Below are 19719 nucleotides of genomic sequence, written 5' to 3' on the forward strand. Positions count from 1 at the left end.
GGCTCCAGATGCTGAAAGCAGCCAATATATAAAGGAGACAAGGTCCTCTAGTCCTCACAGCTGCCACGATAGGCTCATGCTACCTAAAGAACCTGAGCAAAGCGCTAAACATGAGAAAGCTGAGAATTTCTTCAGAGGCCCTCTCTTCTCCTCCCCACAGATCTACTTGTTGTGAACTGAAATCTCTTAGCTATGGAACGCAGTGTTTCATAATTATAAATAAGTAGGCCGGGTGTGGTGGCTCACACCTGTAATCCCAGCACTTTGGGAGGCCAAGGCAGGTAGATCACGAGGTCAAGAGATCGAGACCATTCTGGCCAATGTGGTGAAACCCTATCTCTACTAAAAATACAAAAAAATTAGCCAGGCATGGTGGCCTGTGCCTGTAGTCCCAGCTACTCTGGAGACTGAGGCAGGAGAATTGCTTGGACCCAGGAGGCAGAGGTTGCAGTGAGCCAAGATCGCGTCACTGCACTCCAGCCTGGAGACAGAGTAAGACTCCGTCTCAAAAAAAATAAATAAATAAAATTATAGTTTAAAACATAAATTCTCTAATAGAGACAAACCAATTTATACTCATACAATTGATCAGTCAAAAGAATGAATAATACCACAGCATTCCAGCATAACAGAAATATATAAAGGATGTTGAATGTCTGAAGTTTAGGGAGGGCTTCCCTTCCAGGAAATAAAAGGATGCAGGTAGGGGAGGATTTGAGAGACAACTTTATGAATTTAATAATTTTGTCAATGTAAAATTGGGACTAGAAACCTTACATTTTTACATATAAATTTCAGTTGAAGGGTCAATAAAGTATGCTTTATTTGCAAAAAAAGTAATCTAGTTCCAGAGGACGTGTAAATTAAGGTATTGTATATATTCATACAAAAAATACATAGATATGTTAACTATTTTTCATGTCTTTAAGTTTTATATGGCTCTTTTGTGATTTTAAACATCATATAGAATCATGCTACACCATGTGTTCTCAATGTGGGGACAATCTTGCCCCTAGGAAAAATTGGTTGAGGTGAAGGCGGGGTAACAAAACCTTAAATAATGGTTTGTGATCCACCAAAGAGTCACAGTTCATAAACACAGTGTATCTGTGTTGTTACAACTTACGGAAAAAGGGTTCACAGACTGAGGTTAATAATCAAAAAAAGGTTGAGAAATGAAATCAGCTCCACTATGTTCTCTCTAGTGTTTCCGGCCCTAGGATGGATTTTTGTTTTAGACAAACTAATTTCCTTCTTGTTTTACCTTCACAACATCTTCTGGTATGGAAAGAGCTTTTATTCTTCTGAGTCCTTAGAAAGGTTCTTTACAGAACATATAGCTCTCCTGGATTTCTTTGACTCAAAATACTTTGGTCATCTGGAACATTTTCAGTTACTTCCCTAAGCTTTACCATATTTTTCTTAAAATTGATTTTTTGATTTTGCCAATTCTTCCTTTTCTTCTCTGAATTCTATTTTCTGAACCCATATCACTTTGTCTCTATCAATTAACATTCGGTTAGATACACCAAATGTTAGACTTACAACCATATTTTAAAAGAACACCCATCCAATACCAGAAAATGATCCTAAATTCATTCCTCAAATTTGTGATGGTATGTTATACTCCTAAGTAGATAGTCTGGGGTTTTGTGTTTTATACCTGATATTGGAAAAGAGCTTAGACATTCTCTATCTTGTAATCATTAGGAAATTTTCAATATATTCCTGCCAAACTATGTATTTCAAACAAAGTTCTGAGATTACACTCTTGTCGCTCTGTGCTGGCCCTCGAGCAAGTGGGAGTCTGTTGCTGCGCTAGATGTCCAAGGCGACGTTAGTTTCTCTTTCTTGCCCATCTTGACCCCACAGTCTCTTTTCTACTTTTACAGTCCAAGAATGACCAATATCTAGCAGGCCTCAGTCATAAAGTATTACAGTTATGCTTCGTTTATTTTACCTCTTCCATTTTATTTTTCTACCCCTCATATGTATAGTGAGTCATATTCAGAGTGGGTCTTCTGCTTGTGCTAATTCTCTCTCTGAAGGCCACTTCTGGTTGTAGCCTCCACACTGTGCCATGCTGAGTTTTACTTTCAGTGAAAGTGGTCTGAAATCCTCCTTGCTCATTATCTCAACCTCTTCTCTGAGGTAGGTGTTCCTTCCCCTCAAGTACATTTTATTCTTAAAGAAGTACATTTGGACCATGACCCATCTAAACTACCAAACGACTCAAATACGGTTGACATACTCAGTATATTTGCAACTTAATGAGGTTATATTACCATGGAAGCAATTTATTAACGAAACATAGCTATTTTACATGGTACCTAATGTCCAAGGCTTTGTTTAAGAATGATAGCTTTCCAGCAAATGTAATACCAATTAAACTAGTGGAGAAGCCTGGGTTGAACAAGTCTCAAGATAACAAAGAAGGTGCCACTAACAATTTGGGTGTCTTTCCTACTTACTGTAAGGATCTAAGAATATCTGATTTGTCTCTCATTCAGGAAATAGAAACCATCTGTGTATTATCCCAAGCAAAAATATAAAGAAATTTTTAAAAATCCCTGACATCAAAGAGTTTAAAGTCTTTCAAATGTATTGCCTGGAAAAATAACAATTTTTTAAAAAAAATTTAAAAAGCGTTAGGAGTGGGCTGGGTGCAGTGGCTCATGCCTGTAATCCCAGCACTTTTGGAGGCGTACGTGTTGTCTGAATTATAAGTGAACTGACAAGGATCTGGAGGGAAACAGGCAGGCTCATGAGGGAGGTAGCTTTTATGCTGAGCCTTGTAGGAGACGCAGAATTGCAGCTGTTGGAGACTTGGTCAAGGGTGAGGTGTGTGGTGGGGAGAGACTGGCATTGTCATGGTACCCTGAGTGATATACAAGGCTAAGAGATCAGGAGAGGCAGAAAACAGGAAAGTATGTTTGCCAAAAAATACAAATTCTGATCCATTGACATATTGTTAGTAAAGTAAAAATAAAAAAAAATAAAAGAGTAAGAACAAAGGAAAAACTACAGAATGTGAATACATGTTTCTGACTCAAGACAACAAAAAAGGATGTGATTCAAAAGTTAAAGATGCTAAGAATCAGATTACACGTTTGTATAATCATATAAAGAGTGAATCACTGATAGCAATGACTAATCACTACATGCATGTAAAATATACATAAAGTGAAATACAGCAGAAATTTCTACCAGTGCTACGATACACTGGTGTTTATCTTTACTGAGCACCTACTGGGTGACAGAAGCTGTCCTTTACATGCACTATTACAAGTAATCCATACAGTGATCCAGCTAAGGAGGCCTTATTAACCCCATTATACAAGAGGAAACCAGGGTTCAAAGAAGTTGAATAATCTGAGCTCATTTGCACTCCTACTGCGCAGTAGAGTCCGAATTTGATAGCAGCTTTTTCTGGAGGCCATTCTCTTTACTCCATGCCAAACTAGAATGATTCAAAAGGAATCAAGTAGATTCAAGGATACCTCCATGGTTATGTAACCCTCATTAGTTGTAATATGCTTTCATGAGTGATCTGGAATTGGAGATACAGCCAACACTCCAGAAATGAAGTATAAAATCTTGGGAGTGTGTTACAGCCCATGAGACCATCATTGTCATGCCAGTGATAATAGCTGATGGGCAGGAGTAAATTGTCCGCTAAGGTTAAGCTCTGGATCAGTCATTTAATAGAAATCAGTGGCAAGAACATGGGTTTTAGAAACAGATGGCCTTGATTCAGAATTGGAATTCTGTTATACGGAAAATGCTGGGCAGAAAACTTTACAATCTCTGTTTCCTCATATAGTCATTATGGTGAGTTAACAAAAAATTTATATAGAAAAAATAAGCAGCTTTGAATAATTTTTTTAAAAAGTATATCATTAAGACTAAGGCGGCTTGACTTCATTCAGGCACTAACTTAGCTGTATAGTCTTTGGCCAAGTCAGAAACTCTGAACTTCCTTTTTTGTAAAATGTAGATGGTACCATCTACCTTAGGGGTTCGTTGTAAGAACCTGAGATAATGTGTATTAGGTATCTAGCATGCAGCTACATTATGTTATAGAAATGTACCATATTAAATCGTTAACACAATTCTTGGCAAAATATAGTTTCCACCTCATTTCATTTTAAACCTGGGCTTGCTCTATTATAATGTTATAGGTGACTATAAATAATACTATAGACTATTAAAAATCATAACAAATTGGTAAAAATTGAACACCTGGGAGTTAAACATATTTCTAACTTTGTATTGTTTTTTAAAAGATAAACTTCATGGAAATAAAGTGCAGCATTTTCATTCATTTATCTTACAGCTCCGAACGCATTATTTTCACTAAAAGCATTCCCTTTTAAAAACACATTTCACTAAAGTGCTTAATCTGAGAAATAATAGATTAGTACTATTAATAAAGGCTTGATTTTATTAATAAGAAAATTGTTAAATATGCTTGGTATCTCTGATACAATTCTTGGGTTGATGAGTCCGGTCTGTGGCCAACCTATTAAGTGAACCATGGCAAATATCCATCTTTGCAAAACTGCCCTACATCCCCCTCAAAGGCAACAAACTGACCCGAAGACAGAATTTGTTAATCACTCCAGAGGAAAGCAAACCAATAGCCCTGGCCTTCCCTATTAAAGCGAGTCATAAGAAATACAAATATCCTAGACTAAAGCTGTATACATTTAATGTTTGTTTACACACTTAACACATTGTTTATGAATTGAGCAAGTTTTGTGCAGTTTAGATTATGTTTTGGGTTTTCAACAAATTATTTAAAAATAAACAGAATGTATAAATGTATAAAAATGATTGGCTCTCGCCAGAGAGATTTTGTAGCGTTGTGCTAACCAAGAGGACTACTCCACTTTTACTCCTTTTTCGTCTAAATGACATCTTAATGACCTGCCCACGCTGAAGCCTCATCCATGCTTTGGGAAACCACCACATACCTGTCGGGAAATGTGACTGTTGGTTAAGGCTACATTTCTCACACTACCGCGAAAGAAGTATGTGACTTAAATAGGGCCGTAATTTCCTTTACCTATTCCTTCCCTCAAAGGCTGCTTTAAATGGAGGTAATTCAAGCCTCCCCGTGCCAAACGCCGGCACTCCCACAAAGATGGATTGGTTCTTATTTTTTACTTTAAGGAGGATGGGAACCTGAAAATGTTTCCTAACGTTTGCTGAGGCTTTAACATGCTTAAGGAATTTGAAAACAAGGCAAGTTTGGCCGTAACACTCCGAAATATCCGCATTAGGATGCGGGCTAGGTGTCCGGCTATCGCAAAACTACGGAGGATGCAAGGTTTGGAAGAAACTGTTTGGACTTTGCTGTATACCGGGCAGGCGTGGGGGGTTGGGGAGGGAAGAACTGGCTGAGGGAGAAAAGAAAGGCATTCGCGTCCACAGAACACATCCTAACGCTCCTGAGTTGCTAACTCCATCCCTAATCATCTCGTTGGTGGAACCAGCTGGAAAGGGAAAGATCAGCGAGCCTCGGCGTGGGATGAAGGCAGCGGTCTTGGCCTCAACCGCTGGCCTAGACACCTGGCTTCTGGGGCCCGCCCGATCGAGCTGAACCCCCTCCCCTTCAGTCCTGCAGGTGAGCACACGGTGCTCTCACGTTTCTTCGAGAAACCTTCCAATTCCTCTGCCTCCCCAAAAGTGCTAACTTCAAGGGTTCGGAGGTGGCAGGGGGGTGGCAGACCGGAAAGGACAGGCCCCGGGGTCTCAGGGATTTTCGAGGTAGGAAAGAACGACGATCGCCCCGGCCACGGACGCATTTTCCCTCGCGGACCGCCCCCCGCCCCCGTGCCCAGTCTGCACGACCTGCCGCGGCCGCGCGGCGCTGGGCGCCGGGCTGGGGTCCTAGCGCGGCCGCCGGGGCTAGCGTGGATTGGGTGGGGTAGGGGTTGGCGGGCTCCTGAGCCGCAGTAGCGGATGGTTCCCGGCACCACACGCCGGGCGGGCAACCACATTCTGACTGAGAGCCGGGGGGAGGCAGGGACGCGAGTGAGGCGGGGCGAGTCCTGGTGCGGCGCGCCCGGCAGACCGAGCGGGTGGCCCTCTGCGGGCTGCCCCTCTCCATCCCTCCGCGGATCCCCCGCCCTTACCTCCGGGCGCGAGGGTGTCGGCTGCAGAGGGTCCTAGGGAGCAGCGAGCTGCCTGGGGGTCGGGCTCAGCGGCTGCCAGCGACGGCGGGGTCTCTCGCGGGACCGCTGCTCATGGCTTGTAGCGCCAGAGCACTGCAGCCGCGGCCACGGCGGCGCCCTCCTCCTCGTTCTCTTCGCGGGCTTCCAGCCGGGACGCAGCTAACGCCCCAGCCCCGCAAGCCCTCCTCCCCTCCGCCTCCCCGGCCGCGGACGGAGCCGCCTCCAGCACCGCCCCGCGCGCAGCTGGGCCAGCGGCAGCCAGCGCCGCCCAGCGCCCGGCCCTGGGGTCGCTACCGCCAGCCGAGTCGACTCCGCGGTGCCAGCCCCGCTGTGACGCAGGCCGCGCTGCCCGGGAACTTCCTCCCCTGCAGAGACCACCCCGCGCCCAGGACCCGCCAGCGAGGGCTGCCGCCCGCCGCCGGGGGCTTTCTCCAGGACTGGGAGAGAAATCCTGTCTCCGCTTCGCGACGCGGCCACTCCCACCCCTGAGACGCCCACCTGGCGGGCTCTGCGTGGGGGGATTCGGCTGCGTCTAATACCACCTCCACCACTCATCCCTAACAATTCGCGGAAAACCACAGGCGGCTGTGCGCGAAGGCGTCGGCTCAGCCACCGCAGCTCCTCCCCCGGGGTAAGTTAGAGGGGAGCAGCCACCACTAAAAATAGCCCTTCTGGGAACTCCTCCGAAGGCCAGGGTCAGAATGAAGATAACCCCTCCACAGGAGAAGCGAAGGCCTCCTAAAAGAAGGGTGGGGAGGGGACGGTGGGATACACTGAGGGAGATGGAGAAGGAGAAAAGCAAAACCCAATATCCTTGGATCACGAAGCTCTTGAGCCCCTTGACAACCATGTCTCCTTTCAGGCCGGAATCCCCAACTGCACCGCCCCTGCAAGACGGGCTAAGCGGCAGATTCCGGGGAGATTCAGTTGGAATGCCCCGCCTACAGCTCCCGCATAAAGGAGTTGACGGTGCACAGCAAAACCACCTGTTATTTAGCGAGTATGGGGGGAGGGGTTCTCCCTCATTGATTGATCTGAACTGTGCTTTTCTTCTCCCCGTTTTCCTACCCAATTTCAGGATGAAAAAGCAAACTGACGTCTTGAAAGCTGGCAGCTCTCTGTATGGAAAATCTCTTCCCAGTGAAAAAATGTACAGACAAGATTACTAAGTAACAGTCTTCTGGGAATGCCTTATCAATGCCAGCTATTTGAAGAGCACCCAAAGTCAAACTAGTGCTCCGCACTGGCAGTCTGGAAAAGACAGATGTATGTGAGTAGAGAAACTGATAGACAACTAGTGCTGACCAGTTGGCCTGTTTTCATACTACAAGCCTTCAGAAAGCAGTCGCCTCCTTTTACTATGTTTCTATTTCTAAACCAAAATGAAAAGGACATTTGTTCAAAAGATATTCTCTTGGGCTTTACATTGCTTTCCCCCTGCTCACTCAGCAAAATCCTACACTTTTTTTTCCAATTCCAGTGCTGCTGTTGGGTGTCCTTCCCAGAAGACAATCTTAAATTCTCTTAGGCCTTAGGAGCTGAATCTAACACCAGTCTTAATTAACCTAGAACAAGACAAAAATTTAGGTCGTGGCTTACCTCCTAGTCAGCAGGTGGGAAAAATTCCTAGAGAGTCTGGGGGAAAAAGGCAAAGGCTAACTTTAGCAATTTGCTTAAAAACAAACAAACAAAAAAAATTCAAGTACCTTGTAAGTCACCAGGGTAGATGCAGCAATACTCTCTAAGGTAGTTTTACCTCTTCAATTCTCTTACCTTACCTGAATTTAAACACAGTGAGGCTCTGACCTTACCTGAATTTAAACACAGAAGTACCAAGGTTACAACCCTCCTGTGGAGGGCCTTATTCTGCTCTCTAATACACTTCTGGCTTTGTACCACTGGCACCTGACCACAAGCTTAGGCATCCCTGAAATGTTCCCTTGCTACCCAGTGTCAAGGAACCATTGAACCTTAGACTTTGTACTCAGGTGAACCAGGATTAAATCCCTGCTCTTCCAGTTTAAACTTAGGAAATTTACTGTTCTTTTTACCTGCCCCCTCCCCCCGACCCACATCCCCTTATCATCAGTATAGGTATAGTAGTACAGGGTGCTGTGAGAATTAGCTAATATGCTCAAATCACCAAGAACAGTGCCAAGCACTTTGTAAGTAGTCAGTAAATGAGAGCTACTATCGTACTTACTACTCTTCATCGAAAGCAAAAGAACCAGGAATAGCAAAAAGGTTTGGAAACCTGGGATCTGAATCCCCTGCAAGTTGAGTCCACCCCAAGTTGCTTTATTGCAATACTTTTGGCTACTCTGTGTCTGCCTTCTAATTGGATCAACTGGGTAGTTTTTCACGTGTAGGCAGGTAATTCACATGCACGTTAATGCTTGAAAGCTACTAGTCTAAAAACTATGCTACACGGCTTAGTTCACTTTTTCTTGTTTTGTAGCATGTAAACCTTAAACCTAGTCATCTCATCTCAGTCCATCTAATTCACATCAACATCCACACTTAGCAAGCTCTCTGTAAAGGACTGGGAGAATTAGCAATCAGTCAACTTGAGGGAGGGTCTTAAATAAGTACAAGGCTTATTCTCTGACTTCAGGGTGTTCATAGTTCATGGGAGAGGGAATCACGCATACACACAAACCAGAATAAACCATTTTGAAGTAAATGTGCTTAAAGTTCAGCACATCTCCAGAAAGGAGAGGGTACTGTGAGCTAGATGAACTGGGTACACAGTCTCTGTCTTGACCTTTCACTTTATACCCAATTCTTTAGGCTAAATTTTGACATTCTAATTGGACTTCCAGAGTGAGTAGTTCCAACACTAAAGACTCTACGTAATTATCAGATAACCATGTACAGGTTGGTGATAGGAGCAGAAGTAGATATTTCTGGGCCATGTGGGGCTGTGGTAAGGGATTTGGAATGAAATAGGTCTGGGCTTAACTCTTGTATTGCTAGCTGTGAACTTCAGTTTCCTCATCCGTCTATTGGAATATAGCTACCTTTTAGGGTTGTGGTGAGACTTAGAATATCTGTAACCCCTCTAGTGGGTTGTATGATAACAGCAATTATGTTATATTGTTGTTTTGTTGTTAGCTGTAAGAAAACTGAGGCTGGGTTGAGTTATTCCTTGAAGGCATAATTAATTAATTAATTAATTCTGAGACAGAGTCTCACTCTGTGTGAACTCCACTCACTGCAACCTTCACCTTCCAGGTTCAAGCAATTCTGCCTGCCTCATCCTCCTGAGTAGCTGGGATTAACAGGTACCCACCACCATGCCCAGCTAATTTTTTTTTTTTTTTTTTTTTAGTAGGGATGGGTTTTCACCATGTTGGCCAGGCTGGTCTCAAACCCCTGACCTCAGGTGATCCACCCGCCTTGGCCTCCCAAAATGCTGGGATTATAGGCATGAGCCACCAGGCCCGGCCTGAAGGCATAATTTAAAAGTCACCTTCTCTATGAAGCCTCCACAGTTTCTAGGCAAGTGTAACCCTTCCTTGTGTGACCACAGCACTTACCATGGTATGCTCTCATTTGTCTCTTTACATGCTTCTTCACTACAGAGTCTGGGAGCCTCTCCAGGGCAGGGCTGTATCTTGATTCACTTTTATGTCTATTATTGACACCCTGCACAGGACCTGATATTAAATATTGAAATAATGAGTTTTTAAATGTCTCAATTTCTTGCATTGGTTCTGACTTTCAATATAACTTTTACTATTCTACAGGCGCTAAAACCTGAACCCTTTAGCTCATAAATAATTCATACTAAATTTATGTATTATGTATATGTATCTGCTTAAAACCTGATGATGTCAATGCTGGGATTATTCTTTCAGACCAACCTGCTATTCTTGTTTTGTTTTACATTTGATTTCAGTTGATCCTGCCTGGTAAGAGTGCAAGTAAAATCTACATTCTAAACCAAAACCACCAGCAGGATTTTACACTGCATTCTCTATCCATCCCGTGCCCATCTGCTCCCCAGACCATTTCTGAGCTTTGTGGGAAGAAACTGAGCTAAAAGAAATCGTTGTTGTTTTAAGTTCCAGCTGTTTACACTGTTGCAACCATTAGCACTTTCTGAATTAATACCTGCAAGATAAATGCTACCTTAAGCAATAGTTTTGAAATCCTTGACTCTATGCCATTAAAAATGCTAAGACAGGGAAAAATGAAACCTTCCCTAGAAAATGTCTTTTGCCCAAAAAGTTGCCTGAGAGGTAATGTTGTCAAATGTAGACTTTACCCCAAAATGGTAGTTGAATTTGTACCAGAGGAGAGGGTGGTCTATTGGGGCTAAAAATGATACCCCAAAGTGAAGGACTTAAAAGCAGCCTCAGAAGCAAAGTCTCTGTCTAGCTTTTTCCTGCCCTCCTGTCTCTCACTCTCATTCTCCCTTAAAGGAAGCCATAGAAACTGGAATCCTTCTTGCCTGAGGCGGACCATATAAACCAGAACCTTTTCCCCAAAACCAGCCTGAAAGCCTAAAAAATTTACTCTAATCTTCTCATTCCCTTCCTTTTCTCTTTCTTGCTAACCGCTGGCCATAAAGAAATTAAGACCCTCATTCTAGGGGGGTCCTACCCCATACCTGGGAGGAAGGAATGTCATATAGAAAGGCCAAGAAGAAATCTGGACAGGCCTTGCTGGGTTTCCCCATTCAGCCTATTAGCACTGGATCATACCCCTTTTGTCCAATCATATTTCTACACAGCTTTCCATACTTCATTGAACCTAAGCATAAAAATGGGCCAAGAGCGGTGGCTCATACCTATAACCCCAGCATTTTGGGAGGCCGAAGTGGAACATCACTTGAGCCCAGAAGTTACAGGTTACAGTGAGCTATGATCAGGACATTGCACTCCACCCTGAGCTACAGAGTGAGACCCTAAATCAAAAATAAAAATTCTAGTAAAGGAATAGTTGCCCCTATATCTTTGGGTCTTCATTCTGAAGGCTCCTGTGTCACATAAAACTATGATCAAATAAATTTGTTATGCTTTTCTCTTGTTAATTTGCTTTTGTTGGAGAGGTGTCAGCTGTTACTCTTATGATAGGAAGGAAAGGAATCACCCCTTTTTGCTCCCTACTGTACCAAGAACCTAAAAATAAGATTTTATAAAACTTTGAATCAGATTCTTCTAAAACCAACCTTATTTATTTTACCACCCCAAGACAGAATTGTTTGATCCCACTAACTTGTGAAATTTTCTTTGGAAATGATAAAGAATAAACACTTATGAGGTACACACTGTGTGCTAAATGCAGGTTGAATATCTGTTTTCCAAAATGCTTGCGACCAGAAGTGTTTTGGATTTCAGATTTTGAATATTTGCACTATACTTACTTACCCATTGAGCATCCCAAATTCAAAAGTCTAAAATGCTCCAATGAGAATTTCCTATAAGCATCATGTCAGTGTTCGAAAATTTGGAGCACCTGATTTCGGATGCTCAATGTGTACTAGCTTTATATGCATTGTCTCATTTATTCACCATAGCTATCTATTACACAGGCAGTATTATTTTCTGTTGACAGATAAGAAAACAGAGGCCCATTGTAATCCAGTAGCTAGCCAAAGGTCACATGACCAGTGAGTAGAAGAGTTGTGATTTGGGCCTAGGCAAGTCTAATTTCAGGGTTCTCATGCTTACTCACTACTTAATCCTATAGGAAAGGAGTATTTATTTTTAAATGGAACCCATCAGTTATTTCAGTAAGATTAATAATGTACTTTTTCAGTCTTTCAAAATTGCATTGATTTGTGCTTTTTCCACTAGTGTACTCATATCCCACATGTGCCTTCATGAGCTGGTTTTACAGCTTACTCTTTAATTGAAAAGCACTTTATGACTAAAAGCAAACTTCTTAATGAAAGATCATAATGTGTCTGTGGCTCCGAGTTAAGGCAACATGAACTATAACCAGAGAGTGAGTCTCATTCTTAGAATTATTGTTCAGAGCGGGTCAAGGATAGATAAGTAACTTTCACATGAGAAATATTATTATACTGTGATATAACAAAAAAATATATATATTGGTCATTATGGTTCCTGGCTTACAGCTTCTAAAACTCTTGTAATTTCCTCAGTGATTAGAGCTATAGGATCATTTTTTATTTTATTTGGGTTTTGTTCTTAGTTCCTGAAATAGCTCCAGATAAAGGTGAAAAAAGTGTCTTTTGTTACTCATAAGATGTCCCCTTCAACCACACCTGGGTTTATGTTAATGAAGCAATTTTTGGAAAGCCCCTAGATAACTGCAGGATGGGAGCTGGTTGCTATGGAAACTTAAACGTGTGTGTGTGTGTGTGTGTGTGTGTGTGTGTGTGTGTGTAGACTAGAGGGTTGGAATTTTCAGCCCCACTTGGACCTTTGACCTTTTGGGAGTGGAGAAGAACTGAAAACTGACTTAATTACCAATGCTAATGATTTAATCAATCAGGCCTATGTAATGATGCCTTTATAGAAACCCAAAAGGATGGAGTTCAGAGGCCTTCCAGGTTGATGAACAAGAACACATTCACCTGCTGTAGGGGTGGGTGTACCCCAAAGCTCCATAGGTACAGAAGCTTCTATACTCAGGACCCTTCTGGATCTTACCCTATGTATCTCTTCATCTGGCTATTTATTTGCATCCTTTAATATATCCTTTGTAATAAACTAGTAATCTAGAAAGTAAGCTTTTCCTGAGCTCTGTAGGCCATTCTAGTAAATGATTAAACCTGAGGAGGAGTTATGGGAACCTTGATTTGTAGCCAAGTTGGACAGAAGTGGTATATATCCTAATATAACATGGGAACCTGCCACTTATGATTGGCATGTGAAATTGGGGGATGGGGAAGCAGTCTTGGGGACTGAGCCCTTAGCCTGTGGGGTCTAATGCTATCTTCAGGTAATATCAGAACTGAGTTAAATTATAGGATACCAGTCAGTGTCCACTGGAGAACTGAATTATTGTGAGGAAAACCCCACACATTTGGAGGCTAAAAGTATTGATGTGAGTAGTAGCATATAGGAGTTTTTTACTATACACGTATGTAGTGGAAGTTTAAAGTAAAAAGTTTTGTATTGTCAGGACTGACTTCTTTGCACCTAAATATCACTGCTATAACTGTGTTACTAAGGAATAGTTGCTTGCTTTTATGTATTCGGCACCTGCAGCTACTGTTCTAAAAAGTTTGCATGTGTTAACTTATTAATTAAATCTACAAATGACTGGCTGTACCCATGAAGTGAGTTATTCTAAAGACAATGGAACATTTAAATGGTTTAGAAATTTTTGGATTAAAAATACATTAATAATATCTCCTTAAGAATGTGACTGATTTTTTTCCAGGGCTCAAATTTTTCAGTCTTTTCCTAACACCATATTTTATTATGCATACACAATATGCCATAGAGCCTCTCAGATCACAACTTAACATTGAATTGCCTCAAATTTCAGTGGCATCAGCCCTGACAAAGCATCTAATTTTAAGCCTAAGCAATTGTATCTTTGTTTTGAATGAGAAACTGTCCTCTCTTTGAGACATGAAGATCCATGGCTCAGGAAAACTTATCAGGGTAGTGAAATTGAAGATGCTCTTGTTACGCACATAAACATGATTCTCTCTTTGAAAAATTATTGTGGACGGTGCTTTGTATGTTTAGGAAATGCCATAGCCATGCCCACATGCTCTCTCCATGAAAGCCACTACCCATCCTGAGGTATGATTCCTTTTTTTTTTTTTTTTTTTTTGAGCGTTTTTGGAGCTTATTTCTTAGTTTCCTGAATCTCTTTAGGAAACAACATCAGCAACAACAAAGCCTGATTTCCCTTCTTAGCATCAGTGATAGTGTTAATGGCCACTTTTGCTGTTAGTGAAAAGAACATAACCTGGAATTGATGAGACCTGGATTCCAGTCATACTTCTTTCACTGACTAACTTTGTGACTTGGGACAAATCTCTTAATGTCTTTGTATCTTCAGTCCTCATCTGAAAGTGAGAGGATTGGGAAAGATGTCTTTTTAGGGCTTGTTTGGCATGAGAATATACATAGATCTTAAAATTATACACGTTTATCTTCCTTAGATTTCAGTCAATAATGGATATTATCACCAGCATTTAATGAAGGAAGCAGGAAGTTATCCATCGCTGCTAGCTGCTATCCACAGGAATTCTGTCTAGAGGCAGGGCAGACCAGTCAGCCAGTATCTTCCCGAAGTACCTTTGTCTTCCACCATCCACTCCCCCTGAGAAAGCCAGTCCTCTAGTGAGGCATTTCTAAGCTGTCCATAGAACTCTACCCCTTGAGATGTCCTGAGAAATAGGAATAATCTATGGTCAAATTTGTTTGAGAAGTACTGTATCCTCCTTGAAGATTCACAATGCATATTAGTATGCTTAGGGCTTTGAGAAGTCCTGTATTAAAAATACTTGTTAAATTTTGCTCAACCTAGCATTTCTTTAACTTCACTTGGCCATGGAGCTATTTCCTTTATTACACCTATCAACATTCCAAAAGAATAAAATTCCTCAGAATAGAATATTTTGTTATTTTTGAGTTAAAGACTGCAGAGCCTTCATAAGACTTTTCGTGTTGGAAAGAGAAGGGAATTGTGGGCTCTATAACTTTTAATGAATGTCTGTCAAGATAAGGCCTCTTGGTAGATGTTTTCTTCAGCTATTTTCCTTACAAACATCAGCCATAATGGAGTGCCTGTCATCTTTAATAGGACAAAGAGCACCCATTCTCATTGGTAATAGTGCAGCTTTGTTCCTTTACACTGAGGAATAGTTCCCTGGCTTTTACATACTCTTGTTAGCCTCTGGGTTCCATGACATCCTTTCAGAAATAGCTGAAACTGATATAGAACACACACATATTCTGAGCACAAAAAAGATGACATAGAATAGTCTATTATTGGTGACTGTTAGAAGACAGTTCTCTATGGGTCTCTAGTGTTTTTGTACCGTTTCTTCCAAAATAAATGTTCAAGGATGTTTGTACAGTGAACAGCCTTGAAAGATAGAGATAATGTCTTTCTGTGGAGCAAAAGCCAGACATGTTTACTGTCCAGTATAATAAAGATAATGTTTTTCCCCAAAGCAAATGGGAAGCATAGTTACTGCTCATAAAAAGTTGACATTCCTTAAGCTTAGGATTCCTCTTCTATAGCACAATCCACTGTGGAGTTAGGTGCTTTCTGGCTCTCTTTGCTTCTCCCTGTGGGAAATGGGTCTCCAGTAACTGATAGAAAAATGCTGATACTTTGGATACTGCTATTGAAGTGAGTAGTAAACTTTCTTTTGTCTCTGACCCAGGACTTTTCATGTCTTATACCAGCATCCAAGAAAGTGTAGCAGGCTAATATTTTAGTTTCCAAGGATAAGAAAATTTCAGAGCCTCCACATTTCTTCACAACAACTAGCTTTTTCCTCTCTACTAGGTGGAAATTGATGGGATAACTTGATATCCTTATCTGCTCGCCCTCGCTGAATCATTCCTGATCTAATGAATATTCTCTCATATGAATGCTTTTCTAGGCCTGTTGTGGCATTTTTTTTTTTTTTTTTTTTTTTTTTTTTCTGAGACGGAGTCTTGTTCTGTTGCCCAGGTTGGAGTGCAGTGGCGCAATCTCAGCTCACTGCAACCTCTGCCTCCCGGGTTCAAATGATTCTGCTGCCTCAGCCTTCCCACTAGCTGGGACTACAGGTGCGTGCCACCATGCCTGGCTAATTTTTTCTAATTTTAGTAGAGATGGGGTTTCACTGTGTTAGCCAAGATGGTCTCGATCTCCTGACCTCACGATCTGCCTGCTGCGGCCTCCAAAGTGCTGGGATTACAGGCGTGAGCCACTGTGCCTGGCCTCTCGTGGCATTTTTTATAGTCTTCCATCCTTGTTTCTGAGGAAGATTCAATAGAGAGCTATTAGAAGTGATGTACTCTGATTAAAGAATTTCAAAGAAAAGCCACCATAAATTTAAAGTCCAGCATGATAACATTTCATTACAATGATGAGACAATATTTTATATTCTATTTTATTTTGAAAAATTATTTAAAAAATCAATTCTCCGTGAAAAGGAATTACCGTGTTACGTTAAAGAGTGTGTGTGTGTGTGTGTGTGTGTGTGTGTGTGTGTGTGTGTCTGAGTTAGTTGCATTGATAGCTTCCAAAAGAAAAATAGAGGAGAACACTAGGGTTCAGATAAGATGAACTGCTTCCAGTGACCAAAAGGAGGAGTCTTTAACCACAACATGAAAACAGCTTATAGTCTCATTTAGGAGACTGAAAACATCTCTGATCTCTGAAGTGTCTCTAATATTCTTTAGCTTGTAAAATGCTCCAGATAATAGCTATTTACATCTGATCTGATACCATTTTATATTAACTATTCATTTTATTGGCTTAACTAGAATTCAAAATTATACCTTCTATAATAATGTTTCTGATCATTTGCTTTGAAGCAAACACTTTCTGATTGAAAAATTGTCAGAGACTTTAAAGTATAACAGTATTGATTTGAAAACAACCAGGTCTGCACATTTATAAGAGGTAGGCTGACAACTTGCTGCCGTGATTTGAATGATACAGACAAGGTAGCTGATTAACATTTGTTGAGAATTTACTCTATGTCAGGCATGATGTTAAAGATTTTACATGTATTATTTCATTACATCCATGTAATAACAGGATAACAGAGGTAATCTTATTATTCCCATTTCACAGATAGGGAGTCTGAGGTACATACAGGTAATGTCACTTGCCCAGCCTCATGCTCTAGTGGTGGCACAGCCAAGAGTACAACCCAGACAGCCTGACTCGAAAGCCCACACTCTTATCATGCCCTTTCTATCTTAAAACATCACAGTATTTTAAACTGCTGGAAAATGTCATTTTTTCCCCTAGAATGTTAAACAAAAATAAACAATGTTGCTTATCTGGAGTTTCATACCTAATTATCTTCACATATACAATGTTTTTGATCTTCATTTCTCTACAGTGAATATATTTCAGGATCATTAAGGGTGAATTGGTATCCATCAGTCCATGCTGACGGAGAAAAAAAGATACCGTATAGCCTATTTTGAGTAGGGAGACATTCTAGTTATGCCACTTGGAAATGTTTCACATAAGGTTTTGTTGTATCCCAAACTCCTAACATAGTTGCACTTGAAAAATCATTTAGTAACCTAAAACAAATACCAAGAGATGTTGAGTGTCTTTAAGTCTATATCCAAAGAGAGAGGAAAGAGCAGCAATATTTTAAAAGTTACTTATTCTCTACCTGAGGATGTTTCCATTTTTCGTGATTATAAGGAGTATTACTGTCAGCCCCAAACTGCCCAGTTTCCAGAGTCCCCAGATGGGCACATTGTGATGTTGCCTAGGCTATAAGTCACATCACAATACTTTTCCTCAGATCAGACTGGCAGCTCAGCCTCTCCAGTTTCCCAAGGAGGGTGAGGTGGGGAGTGGTGCAAGACTTCTGAGTGCTTTAAGGGGAAAGGAATTTTTAAAATCTTGTATGATTATTTCTTAGGATGATGAGGAAATCATTTAATATGCAACCTTTATAGCTTGCTGCCTAGCCTCTCAAACTCCAAAATGATTTATAAAAAATAGCAATGGAAAGGTTTCATGCAAAATTCTCTGCGACGTTAGATCTATGCAGTGTCCTGGCTACTGAAAACAAATAGTATGATACACATTTCAGATGCAAAAGCAAGTTTCACTTCTAGCATCCCCTGACACCATTTTCACAAGAAAATGAGGAGTCATCATGGTCTTTGCTGAGAAACTTTTGTGAAGATTGGTGGATATTTTTCTCTCTTTCTGTTAAGACCTTGAAGAATAGAGTTGAGTAGAACTTACTTTCTGTTTCTGTTATCTAAAGTGAATTAAGAGGTTTAAGAGAAGCAAGTATGAATCCCCTGATCTTGTGAAATCTCAAGTAGCTAAAAGGAAGTATTGACATTTTTTAACTGGAAGTATTTGAATTTACCTGGATTTAAACCTGCATTGGCATTTTTTATAACACATATGGTGACTGAATTTCTGTAGATCCCGTAGGAAATCACCTATTTGTTTTGGAAAAATCATCTTCCTGAACTTTGCAGGTCTTTAATCAAATTTGCACATGGTTCTGATGGGTTTATAGCTCTTTACTGCCTCCCTGATTTTGCATGTGTCTTTATACCACCTCCTAATTTCTTACTTCCTTTTTCTCCTTATCACTATACTCTCTTTCTCTCCAAATTCCATCAGTCTTTAAATGTTCACTTCAAATTCTATCTTCATAAAGTTTTTCTCACACCTTCTTTTGTGTAAACTCTTTCCTGTGGTTTGAATGTTTGTGTCCCCTCAAAATTCATATGTTGAAACCTAATTCCCAGCGTGATAATATTAAGAGGTGGGGCCTTTGGGAAGTGATTAGGCCATTAGATTTCCAGCGTCATGAATGGGATTAATGCCCTCATGATAGAGGCTTTAGGGAGCTTATCCCTTTTGCCATATGAAGATGCAGCAAAGAGGCAGCAAAAAGGTACCATTTATGAAGCAGAAACTAAGCCCTTACGAGCCACCAAATCTGCTGGCGCCTTGACCTGAACTTCTCAGCCTCCAGAACTATGAGCAATAAATGTTTATAAATTACTTGGTCTAAGGTATTTTTTTTCATAGCAGTTCAAAGGGACTAAAACACTCTATAGTCATTAATCATCTCTCTTACCTTCCATACCTATAAGAACTTAAATAAGTTGCTTAACTTCTCTGAGCCTCAGTTTCCCAAGAAATAAATGGGGATAATTATAGTGTCTACTTTATAGTCTGGTTGTGAGGGTTAGATTATTTAATACATATAAAATACTAGAGCAGAGACTGACACACTGTAAGCATGTGACAAGCATTAATTTTTGTTAATATTTAACGGCGAATTGCATCCTTATTTTAAACAGTTTTCCATTTTTTTCTATTTTCCACATGGTAGAGGTTAAAATTTGTTGATTTGATTTAATTGTGTGTAGTATAATGCCAAAGGGAATCTTTCTTTAAATTTTTAATTATATTGTAAAGAGTTACCAATTGACAGTTTTCTTATAAGTCAGCTTAATTATAATAAAATATTTAAAAAGTAAACATAGTGAGTACTTATTACCTGAATTAATATTATATAATATACATATATAGTTATATATTTATTATATAAAAAGTTTATTTGATTATTTAACTTTGTATTCATTTATGTAAATAAAGTGTAATTTTTATTAAAATTTATAAATTTTATATAAATATAAAACGAATATAACTTAAAAATGTTTCTACATTTTTATTTCAATTTAATATATCACCCATGATACACTAAAATAATCATTTCTTTCCCCCACCCCAAATTTAAACACAGGAAATTGTATTTTTGAGACATTCTTATCTAAAGTATCTGTAATATTGTTGAACTTCTGTGGATATGAATGAGTCAATGTCCTAGTTACTGATGTAGAAAAATGGCTATACACCAATAATTTTGAAAAA

The 19719-nt window shown here is 40.4% G+C and overlaps 2 protein-coding genes across 3 annotated transcripts in view; one reads left to right on the forward strand and one right to left on the reverse strand.

The window, feature by feature from the left end:
* The window catches only part of LRRC8C (leucine rich repeat containing 8 VRAC subunit C), a 96436-nt gene extending 90139 nt beyond the window's left edge, over positions 1-6297 (reverse strand). The window contains 1 exon segment of the mRNA NM_001257603.1: positions 6141-6297. The gene's annotated coding sequence lies outside the window, so the exon portion shown is untranslated.
* Positions 6252-19719, forward strand: part of LOC114677359 (uncharacterized) — a 49689-nt gene continuing 36221 nt past the window's right edge. Inside the window, exons 1-2 of one of the 2 annotated variants that reach the window (XM_077953100.1) lie at positions 6252-6810; positions 7258-7449. In XM_077953100.1, coding sequence (XP_077809226.1) covers positions 6252-6668 — 417 coding nt within the window. In that variant the 3' untranslated portion in view covers positions 6669-6810; positions 7258-7449. The remainder of the gene's footprint in view (positions 6811-7257; positions 7450-19719) is intronic. The other variant, XM_028846889.2, reaches the window with a different exon arrangement.

This window comes from Macaca mulatta, chromosome 1 (assembly GCF_049350105.2).
Source record: "Macaca mulatta isolate MMU2019108-1 chromosome 1, T2T-MMU8v2.0, whole genome shotgun sequence".
NCBI lineage: Eukaryota > Metazoa > Chordata > Mammalia > Primates > Cercopithecidae > Macaca > Macaca mulatta.